Source organism: Sus scrofa, chromosome 11, assembly GCF_000003025.6.
Source record: "Sus scrofa isolate TJ Tabasco breed Duroc chromosome 11, Sscrofa11.1, whole genome shotgun sequence".
Taxonomy (NCBI): Eukaryota; Metazoa; Chordata; class Mammalia; order Artiodactyla; family Suidae; genus Sus; species Sus scrofa.
In genome coordinates this window covers 24,311,765-24,323,038 of record NC_010453.5, presented here as the reverse complement: position 1 = coordinate 24,323,038, position 11,274 = coordinate 24,311,765, and the positions used below count along the sequence as shown (strand labels likewise).

General features: G+C 39.4%; 1 protein-coding gene across 10 annotated transcripts; it reads left to right on the top strand.

Annotated features, from left to right (window-relative positions):
* FAM216B (family with sequence similarity 216 member B) lies at positions 1,096-10,657 on the top strand. 10 transcript variants are annotated; one of them, XR_002336481.1, is made up of 6 exons: positions 1,108-1,212; positions 2,577-2,636; positions 2,775-2,886; positions 6,548-6,668; positions 8,967-9,799; positions 10,450-10,657. XR_002336481.1 is itself a non-coding variant. In XM_021065106.1 (6 exons), exons 2-6 carry the CDS (start codon positions 1,546-1,548, stop codon positions 9,188-9,190), a joined length of 543 nt encoding a protein of 180 aa, XP_020920765.1. In that variant the 5' UTR covers positions 1,120-1,212; positions 1,431-1,545; the 3' UTR covers positions 9,191-9,438. The 10 variants fall into 10 exon arrangements, 9 of the variants coding, with proteins under 9 accessions (XP_005656904.1, XP_005656903.1, XP_020920763.1 ...); XM_021065106.1 differs by lacking the exon at positions 10,450-10,657 and adding an exon at positions 1,431-1,577 and having other exon boundaries at positions 1,120-1,212; positions 2,781-2,886; positions 8,967-9,438; XM_021065105.1 differs by lacking the exon at positions 10,450-10,657 and adding an exon at positions 1,431-1,577 and having other exon boundaries at positions 1,120-1,212; positions 8,967-9,438.

Genomic DNA, 11,274 nt, shown 5'->3' with positions numbered 1-11,274 from the left:
TCAAACGCCTAGATCTGTTTCTGTTTTCCCGGCTGGGCAGGAACTGATGCATGCTGGTCTGAATCAGCATGTGTGGAAGTCAGCAGATGCGGTGTGCCCTAGAAGGCACTTCATCACATCCTGGAAAAACACTCAGGGGAGACTCAGCTGACGCCATGAACTCTGCAGACAACTGTTCTTTATCTCTCAGTAGAGAATCACCAACCTCTCAGATCCAGTGAGAGGCTTTGTGGTATCCACTGGCACGTACAAACTCTTGCTGTGCCATGTTTATTCCTCCAGAAGGTCTGAATTTACATTATTGAGAAAAAAATGCATCCTTTTTGTATGTGTTGAATCTCTTCTTTCTTTTTTAAGCTATACAATTTAGCACTTTTATCTCTATTTTTCTCCATCTAAGCCTCCCAAGAATTTTGAATTTGTGATTTTCGTTCTTTTTTCTTCTTCCATTTTCTCCAGGAACTCTTCATTTTTGCAGATAGTCTGGCCTTCAGAGAGAAGAGTCTCAAGAAAGAAAGGCAGTCTGTAGTAATAATACTAACCAGAGGAAGGAATAAGATTGCTCTCTTGAGTCAGGTTAAAATGCAAGGCTTATGCTGATGATGTCAGGGTGGGCAAGAAGTCTGTGCTGTAAGTTCATTTTCACACAGCCTCTATCTGAGAACAAATATAGAGAAATCATACTCCTCCAAAAATTAAGAAAGAAACCTTGTCTTAACATATGAGAACAATTCCATAGGTTATCACAGTCAAATTTATGCCCCTAACCCTCTACTTAGGAATTATTCCCCCATTGTTTCGAGCAACAGGGATACAGGTTATTGACTATAAATATGAGAAATATGCATATAGTGGCCTGTTGCCCTGATGGTTTCTTGTCCTTTAATATTCGGCCTCTGTCTCTGTGCACTTTCCTCTCCTGTGTCTGCATGTAATGCAAATATGGTAGATTTTGAAGTTGACATTTGATTAAATACAAAATTTGGAAGAAAAAATATTAAACTGTGCAGCTGAATGTTGTCCAGAAGCAGGGAGAGGCATGCAGCCAAATTTCCCCCAGTCTCTGTTTCATCACATGTTGTTGCTTGGAGATCAGTTTATCAACAAACTGCATTTTACCACCACCACTACCACATGAAAAAAGAGACCTTGCAAGAAAACTACAGTGAATATGAACACTAGCTTTTTAAAAAGAGGAGATTGCAATTCAGGGTAAGTTTCTTTTAAGCAAATCTTTTTGTTTCAGATAGAAATGATTTTTTAGATTTTTTTCCTCCCTGAATTCTTTAAGCATTTGAATCAAACCTTATCAAGTATAGCCCACTTGAATAGGTTTCTGAGATGGGTTTCCTCAGAAATAGCCCAAGAAAAGCACACATGAATTGTTGCCCCAAGAAAGCTCGTCAGTCAATTTCTTATGCTATTTGCAGAGAGAAGAAATCTTCCCAGCTTTGAAGAATATTTATGTTCTGCTCTACAGATCTGGAAAATGGGAGGAGGAATATTGAGATGATTTGAGTACAGGATAGAGTGTAGCCTTCTATCATGGAGAATATTAAAAGAGTCTATCTTGATAGGTATGGTTTCTGGAGGGTGTATTGGAGAAAAGCAGTATTAAATATTTATGGTTTAATTTATAAGTTTATACAGTGGAAACAAGACACACAAAAATGTTAACTGATGTTTTTGCTAATAAATTTCTCTTATTTAGAGAAGATCTGAGCCTGAGCTCTGTGAACTGAGAACCAGTTTTCTCACACATGAGAATCCTTCTTAAGTGCAAGTATGTGTGGTGCTTGTGTGTGCATGTGTGCATAAGCATACAAAAGGGTAGAGGAGAGAGAGAAAAGGAAGTGGCCTAATGTGAGAGCATTCTGTATTCAATCTCAGTTAATCCAAGAATCCCAGGAGGTAGGCTAGGCATTGTTGACAAAGGCAAAGAAGTGAGCAGAGGAAAAAATGCTTGGGTTTCCACTCTACCTTGGCAACCTTATTCCAAGATACCTATTCTTTGGTTGTTAGTGTTTCAATTCTTTTATGTACCTCAGATTCTAAACCTTAAATTACAGGACAGGGGTGGCTCTTTCATTTTGTATCTTTGTCAGGTTGGAAACATGGCTTGGTATAATAGTTTCTCGTATAGCACAAGGCTAGAACATTGCAAATCTAAATGTGCAAGAAATGGAGAATTATGTAAAGATATAATACACTGACACTAAAAAATCTTATCTTCAAAGGCTATTTAATGAGCCAGAAAGTACATAACACATGGAGTATGATCTCTTTTTTTTGTAAATTACACACAGAAAAGAAACAAATAAAAGCAAATCAATCAAATGCCAACAATAGTTATAGAAAGTTAGATTGTAGATGGTCTTATTTTAATTTCTAAATTTTTCCAAAATTAAAAAATGATATATATATATACACTAATTTTAGAGTCAGATAAGATAAAACTACTATTAAAATTATCAAGAAATAACTATTGTGACTTGGTGTCGTTCTGAAATCCATCCGTTCCAAACACAGAGTGAAGCAGAAAGACAACGGGCTCTGAATTATTTCTTTAATTTCAGGGATGAGAGTAGTGAAAAGTGGAGAGCTAAGCAGACTGATGAGGTCCAAACCTTGGAAACGTGAGAAAATGTCTTATCCCTTGAAATAAATAATCTTTATCTCTTTGTTGATTTATTTGTTTACTCACTTAGATACATTCCCCCAAATTGGTTGAACAAAGTGAATTTTTTTATGCTGTATCTTGTTGTTCCTTGGAGGTACAGGATAAAGATGGGAGAAAAACGGAAAAGACAACAAAAGCTTCAGAATGTTCCACAGATTCCTTGCATTCGAGTCCCTCCCTCTGCCTCTGGCACTTCATTGCTGAAGGTACAGCGTATTATTCACAGGTGCAGGGGCCTTCTCTGTCTCTTCTTCAAAGGTTAAGGACCTCTTGGGTCTTTGTTTACCAGCATTAGGGAGAATACTGGACCCAACGCAGGCCCTCAGTGCAGGTCAGGGGCGTCTATGAGAGACTGCAAGAGCACTCGGATGATCTATTTTTATACCTGTCCCACTTCAAGAGCTCTGTCATTCCCTCAAGGAAGACTAAGAAACAGGGTAAGAATAGAAAAAATGCTATCTGTTGTGGTACACACACATACACACACACACACACACACACATACACACAGAGGATTATTACTCAGTCATAAAAAAGAATGAAATAATCATTTGCAGCAACATGGATGGAGCTAGATAGTATCGTACTCAGAAAGAGAATGACAATTATCATATGATATCACTTATATGTGGAGTCTAAAAAATGATACAAATGAACTTATTTACAAAACAGAAATAGAGTCATAGCCATAGAACACAAATTTATGGTTACCGAATGGGAAATGCCAGACAGAAATAAATTAGGTGTTTGGGATTAACAAATATGAACTACTCTATATAAAATAAATGAAGACCTACAGTGTAGCATAGGGACCTATAGTCAATATTTTTTAATAGCATACTATGGAAAAGAATCTGAAAAAGAATAAAATGAAACACTTTGCTATACACCTGAAGTATTGTAAATCAACTACCCATCAATTTTTTTAAATGTTATCTGTTTCTTCTCTTAAGAAGTTGAGAGTCCTACTAAGGAAAAGAACTAGGCATTCTTTTCCCTTGTAAAATAAAACTAACATTCAAGACTTTATCTTATATAATGGAAATTTCTATTGCACTTTGGAGTTTGAAATGGCTTGCAATTTTCATGTTATATTGTTCTCAATCATTTGAAAAAGCTTAATTAGGAATCTCTTCTCTTCTTCAAATATATTATCTTTTAAAACATCTAATTCATAAACTGTAAAGCTGAAATGATGTCTCAAAGTGTGAACTACTTGGCTCAGCTGCTTTATGGAGGTATTTTCTTTTTTTTCTCTTTTTCTTTTGATAGGCAAGAAATAGGGTGTTTTCTTAGGTTTTTATTTTTTTTACTATAGCTGATTTACATTGTTCTGTCATTTTCTGCTGTATAACAAAGTGACCCAGTCATATACACACACACACACACATATACGTATGCACATATATATATAAAAGAATGTACATATATATATATATATACACAGATTTAAGGTCTCCAGATATTAAAAAAAATCTGACTCACAGATTTCAATTCCACACAAAATGTCTAGGAGATAAAATTAATTTAACTTCTATATGTAATTATGTTAAGTTTAGCCTTTATTACATGGTTATCGACTAGTTTTGAAAATTCTGTCATTATTTTGAATTTTTTAGCCTAAGATGAACTTTTTTTAGAATGTTCTTTTAATAATTCAATTAAACTTTACAATAATATAACTCAGCAACAAGGAGCCATCCAAGAAGTGAGTCTTAGGCAGTAAACACAAAAACCTCAAAGACCATTAAAAACACCAGAACTTAATATCCACTGGAATGTAATTTTTCTCTAAAGCTACCCTCATTTTTTTCCTCTTTTTTTTATTGAAGTGTAGTTTATTTATGTTATATTAGTTTCAAGTGTACAGCAAGGTGATGCAATTATGCATATATACATATGTACACTTTTTAAGATTATTTTCCACTATAGTTTATTATAAAATATTTAGTATAGGAGTTCCTGTCATGGCTCAGCGGTAATGAACCCAACTAACACCCACGAGGATGCAGGTTTGATCCCTGGCCCCAGTCAGTGGGCTAAAGATCCGGCGTTGCTGTGAGCTGTGGTGTAGGCTGGCAGCTACAGCTCCAATTTGACTCCTAGCCTGGGAACTTCTACATGCCACAGGTGCAATGCTAGAAAAGACAAAAATAAATAAATAAATAAATAAATAATATTTAGTATATTTCCCTGTACTATACACCTGTGCTATGGTGAACTTACTTTATTTTGATTTTTCTAATCTCATTTCCCCACCTGTATGTAGTAAGCACTTAATATATATCAGGTATATAAAAGTAATGGTAGTTCAGCCCTTCTTGCTCTTCCTGAGCACTAGATGACAGCTTTCTAAGTAGTCTCCCTACTGGTAGTCTGTCTTCCCTTAAGCCCGTTCTCCACAGCAAGGTCACGGCAATCTTTCTAAAAATGAAGATCTTGGAGTTCCTGTTGTGGCTCAGCGGTAACGAACTCGACTAGTGACCATGAGGATGCAGGTTTGATCTCTAGTCTGGCTCAGTGGGTTGGGGATCCAGCGTTGCTGTGAGCTGGCGTGGCTTAGATCTGGCTACTGTGGCTGTGGTGTGGGCTGGAAGCTGAAGCTCCAGTTTGATCCCTAGCCTAAGAACTGCCATATGCTGTGGGTATGGCCCTAAAAAGACTGAAAAACTAAACTAAACTAAACTAAAGTAAACTAAACTAAACTAAACTAAACTAAACTAAAATAAAATAAAAACAAAAAACATAGATCTGGTCACCTTAAAGAAAGGCATTTGGAGCTGAGTGATTCTTTATTGTAGGGCACTGGGAGGCCGTCTCCTGCTCTGTAGTATGCCCAGCAGCACCCCTGGCCTCTGCCCCTGAGTACCAGTGGCATCCATCCTCCCTCCCACCATTTGTGACAATCATTTCTCCAGACATTGCCAAATGTCCCTTCAAGGTCAAAATCACTCCCATTGAGAACCACTGCCTTAAATAAAGTCCAATGGTGGCATTCCCTTGTAGCTCAGTGGGTTAAGGATCTGGTGTTGTCACTGCAGTGGCTCTGGTTATTGCAGTGGCATGGGTTCGATCCCTGGCCCGGGAACTTCTGCATGCCGCAGGTGTAGCCATAAAAACACACAAAAAATAAACTCATATAAAAGGTACTCTTTAAACTCTTAACATAGCGTAAAAGGCTGCCATGAGAGGTCTCTCCCTGCCTAACTCTAGAGGCTTTTCCAGCTCCGACTCTATATTCTGTTTAAAGTAAAAAATAAATAAATAAATAAAAGTCTGGTTCCCAATACATTCAGACATTTTGTGCCCCATGAGAAAATTCATACCACTTTCTCCCTCTAATCAGCCCTTCTTCTTCTTCTAGTCCAGTGGTTATTTATTTATTTATTTATTCATTTATTTATTGTGCTTTTTAGGGCTGCACCAGTGTCACATGGAAGTTCCCAGGCTATGGGTTGAATCGGAGCTACAGCTGCCAGCCTACACCACAGCCACAGCAACGCAGGATCTGAGCTGCGTCTGTGACCTACAACACAGGTCTCGGCAATGCTGGATCCTTAACCCACTGAGCAAGGCCAGGGATTGAACCTGTGTCCTCATGGATGCTAGTCAGATTCATTTCCCCTGAGCCACGACGGAACTTCTAGATATCTAGGTATCTACATATCTATATCTATCATTTATATCTCTATACGTAGACAAATAGCTACATCTATCTATCTATCTATCTATCTATCTATCTATCTATCTATCTAGAGCGGGGGCGGGGGAAGCATCCTATTTCTGTGAAAGTCAGCTCTGAATACATCCCACTCTCATCCTATCGAACGCCACTGACTCATCACAATCACCGCTCTGCTCTGACAGGACCTGACCCAAGGGCAGCAGCGCTACTTTTACAGCATCATGAGGATTTACAGCCCCCGGCCCCAGTGGGAGGCCCTGCAGACCCGATATATTCACCGCCTTCTGCAAGAGCAGCTGCTGGGTGAGCTTAACTACCTGACCTGAATCAGGCACCCCAGGAAGGGACTCGTATGCTGCAGCTGGAAGTCAAGTTTCCAGATAAATAATTCAAGTAGAAGAGCCTCCGCCAGCCTGCTATTTTATCCACATGGTTGGCAGGTCAATTTTAAAATGGTTATCTCTAATAAGAAAAAGCAAGGTTTTATGGGGAAATGAAGAGGGCTTAAAGAAACCAGAGTATGGATTGTTTTAAAATGTCAACAACTCTCCGAGATTTATAAGAACTTGATCTAGTAGAAATAGTAATGGACTTAAGCACATGGTCCCGGCCCAAACCAAAGCTCAGCCCCTTGTTGGTTGTGCAAACTCAAGGGTTTGTCTGCCTCACAGCAATAATAGCTATGTTTCTTGAGTATTTGCCATATTTTGGGCATTGTGCCACCAGTTCGATAGAATATCTCATTTTCTCCCCACTTTACAGGTGTGGGAAACTGCAGCTCAGAGAGGTTCTAGAACTTGACCCAGATCACACAGGTAGTAAAGGTCAGGGATCATCACCCCCAGAGATCATTCATCTTTACCCCCACACTGTGCCACCTCTCTTCTTCTACCAACCTCTGGAATTTTACAAAGCTCAGATGAAAGAATGACTGTGAAAAACCTTCATAGATGATAAGAGACAACCTATTGGAAGGATTGTAAGCAACAACTTCGTGAAAGGCGACACTGTTATCAAATCCCTTTTCTTCCAGGAGACGTGTTCAGTCTCGGCTCCCTCTTACTACACCCTTCTTCTGGCTCCAAAAGAGCCTTTCCTCTGAGAACCACTCACTTGCCAATGGCACATCTATCTTATTATGGTTGTTCCAGTATGTGCACTAAAGGAAAAGTTGGTTTTTGCAAATGATTTAATGTCAAGAACAAGAACAACAATAGCAATGTTTTATCAGGGCTTCCTATGTGCCAGGCATTGCTCTAAGTGCTTCACATGTATTGTCTTATTTACAACTCAAACACCTCTACATGGTGCTTTTATAACCCATATTTTACAGAAGAGAATATTGAGACACGAGTAAGTTAAACCACTCAGCCAGGCTCATGCAACCACTAAATGTCAGAACCAGGATTTAGCCTGGTCCCCATGACTGTCTGAGGGGCTAGAGAAGCATCATCTGGTACTTTGTTTATAGAGTAAAATTGCATAGAGGCCAATGAAACCAGAAACAGAGGTATGCAATGTAGTACATATAAAACCCACCTGTCTAGGTTCTTAAAATACAGATGTCCAAGCTTACTCTCTGCATTTCTGATTCAGCAGTACTTTGGAAAGACTCAGAAATCTGCATTCTTTTTCTTTTCTTTTTTTTTTTTTAGGGCCACACAGGTGGCATATGGAAGTCCTCATGCTAGGGGCTGAATGAGAGCTATAGCCGCAGGCCTACACCACAGCCACAGCAATGTGGGATCTGAGCTATGTCCAAGACCTACACCTCAGCTCATGGCAACACCAGATCCTTAACCCACTGAGCAAGGCCAGCGATGGAACCTGCATCCTCATAGATACCAGTTGGATTCATTTTCACTGCGCCAAAACAGAAACTCCCAGAAATCTGCATTTTTGAAAAGCATTATTAATGTGGCCTCAGCCAAATGACCCTGTAGTGCATGGTCTACAGACTACATTTTAAAGACGCTGAGAGAGACTGAATATATCTGTTTCTATCTGAAGAAAGTTTTGATGCTAAAGATAAGCAATTCATGGGAGTTCCCACTGAGGCTCAGTTTAAAGGAGCCCGACTAGTAGCCATGTAGATGCGGGTTCGATTCTAGGCCTCGCTCAGTGGGTTAAGGATCTGTGACCTGTGGTGTAGGTCACAGAAGCAGCTTGGATCCCATGTTGCTGCGGCTGTGGTGTAGGCTGGCAGCTACAATTCCAATTTGACCCCTAGCCTGGGAACCTCCATGCCTTGGGTATAACCCTAAAAAGACAAAAAAAAAAAAAAAAAGATAAAAAAAAGAAAAGAAAAGTAAAATAAAGATAAGCAATTCATATGAAGACACCTCATGGGTCAAGTCCCTCTCCAAATAATTTGTCATGATCATTAATAACTGTTTATTAACTCATAAAATGAGAAATGCAAAGGAAGAAAAATATACTTCATATTCTGAAAAAGTAGGCGACCTGAGTGTGCTAAACATCATTGTTTCTACCCTGCAAAGTAGAAGAAATTGTGTGCCTATGTAACTATTTGCAGAATTGTTTGCTTATTTGTTTTGTAAAAGCATTGACTTTGAAGATTCTCTCATTTCTTCCCTCCAGGCTATATCACTCAACAGGAAGCCTTGGCTTATGCTGCTGTACTTAGAGATTCAACCAAGAGAGCTTCAGCCAAGGCAGCTCCTCAAAGAACCATCCCCCAGAGGGCCTCGGGCATGACAAGAACACGGCCCACAGCACTACCCGTGTCTGCTGTTGCTGTTGGACCCAGGGCCCAAAGCACGGGGCTCCGATCCCTCAAGACCAAGACTTTGCACAATCTGTGAATGGTTTGCCCATATTCCCCTGGCATCTAGTGGGTACTTAGTGCATATTTGCTGACTATGAATGAATGAAAGAATAACTTCCAATGCAAACCCCACTCCTAGAAATGATCTCTCCCATTCACATACACTTCACCAGCAAGAACAAGGTGAAAGAGCGAGGCTTAAGAGCAATGGCGCTAAGAGTAAGCAAGTCTTTCGTTTCACATAATCTGTAGAATAAAATTACTTTTGAAGTTTTCAAAGTAAAAGCTTCCTTTGTATTAGAACATCCCAGAGAAATTCCAAGAATGGTGGAAGGGGACAAGTGACCAGAGGGTTCAAGTCCTCTGTCACTGGGTGAGCATTCTTTGCATACTGAAAATACAGAAACCAACACAGCGGGAACACTGAGCAAGGCAGGGCTTCTGGATCATGTCACCTAAGCAGCTACTGGACTCTGCCTTTCCATGACCTCCTTCCTCTCATCTTCCCCATCAAACAAGAGCATTCAACCTGACCCCACACCTTCTGGTTCTTGCCTAACAGTCACTTCGTGTCCTCTTGAAACCTGGATTATCAACCTACTACAGTTGGGTTCATTCTACACAGTTGTAAATGACTTTGACACAGGTAAGAGGATTCATGTACACGTCTTCCCCTGGCAGCTGAAGATACATTCTCAGCAGAACAAGAAATAGCCCCAAAGAACAGATCTTGAGTCTAACCTCTCTATGGACTTAATGATTTTAAGCAAAGCACACAGACTACACAAATATGCAAAAACAAAAAAACAAAACAAAACAAAACAAAAACAAAAAACAGATAACAGAGAGTCAGATCATCACACAAATAGTAGAGTATTATGTTCGTTTTATTTAACAGATATCTGTTGTGGCTCATCAGGTTATGAACCTGACTAGTATCCATGAGGACACAGGTTTGATCCTGGCCTCACTCAGTGGGTTAAGGATCCAGCATTGCCATGAGCTGTGCTGTAGGTCACAGACATGGTTCAGATCCTGCATGGCTGTGGCTCTGGTGTAGGCTGGCAGCTGCAGCTCTGATTCAACCCCTGGCCTGGGAACGTCCATATGTCATGGGTGCAGCCCTAAAAAAAAAAAAATCAAAAAAAAAAAAAACCAAGAACAACTCCAGTTATACATATTAGTGATTTTTTTGTGTGTGTTAAAAATAAGTCACCAGTGTTCACAGGAAGTCAAAATTTTTAAATGCCTTTTCTCCATCTAATTTCGAAATGGTCAATCCTTTCCCTTGTTCAGGTTGGTCAATGACTTTGCCAAGCCTATAAAAGGAATTGGTTGAGATGAAGTATTAACTTGCTTGGTAAGAAATATGCTAACGCCTATCTGAAAGGAAGATGCTGCAATATTACCAGAAGAAAACAAACTTATTGATGATTATTATCTTGTTTTTGCAACCATTAGCACAGAAGAAATAAAAGTTATGAGATTCTGAAAACTCCCTGTACTGGTTCTGCGAACTGACTACTCTTCTTTGGGAAGTTTAAGAGGCATGTTGGCAGCAGCAAAGCTTAGGAAGGCCAGTGCTCCCCTTGCTGGGTTTGTTCACTCAATCATAAAGAAGTTTCTTAACTTCTGTAAATCTGGGCCCTGATTTATGTACTCTAAGTTGCTTTATGGTTCTAAGAATTGTTAGGTAGGCTTGAAAGAAGAAAAAAAAATCAAATGAAACTACAGGGAGCTCTAGGGTAGTCCCCTTAAGGAACAGAGGTTTGTTGTTGACTCAGCTTGGCCTGTATTAACCTTCCCATTGTTTCCACAATGGGGCTTAATTTTATCCCTTTGAACTTCTTACATGAACTTTTATCTTAGTTTTTTTTTTTTTGATAGGCATAGATATTTGCTGCATAAACCTTAGCTAGTGATGCAGAACATCAAAGAGGCCACTTATAATTCTAAGCTACATCCCTACATCAAAAATTTCGAAGCACCTTGTTTTCACTAGAGGATTTTAAAAGCTAACAGTCAGGTGAATGTTACAGGCTCATAAGAAGGACAAATAGATGGAAGGTGGTGCAGAAGGTCCCACTTGTTGGACCCCCCTTCTGAGAAGATAATGCCCTA

What these genes read in the sequence shown, in the direction of transcription:
- FAM216B (NM_001243662.1), top strand. Translation starts at nt 1,172, where the DNA reads ATGAACACTAGCTTTTTAAAAAGAGGAGATTGCAATTCAGG. An exon ending in AGAGGAGATTGCAATTCAGG is followed by an intron (nt 1,213 to 2,576) that starts GTAAGTTTCTTT and finishes CTTTAATTTCAG; the next exon opens with GGATGAGAGTAGTGAAAAGT. An exon ending in CTGGCACTTCATTGCTGAAG is followed by an intron (nt 2,887 to 6,547) that starts GTACAGCGTATT and finishes CTGCTCTGACAG; the next exon opens with GACCTGACCCAAGGGCAGCA.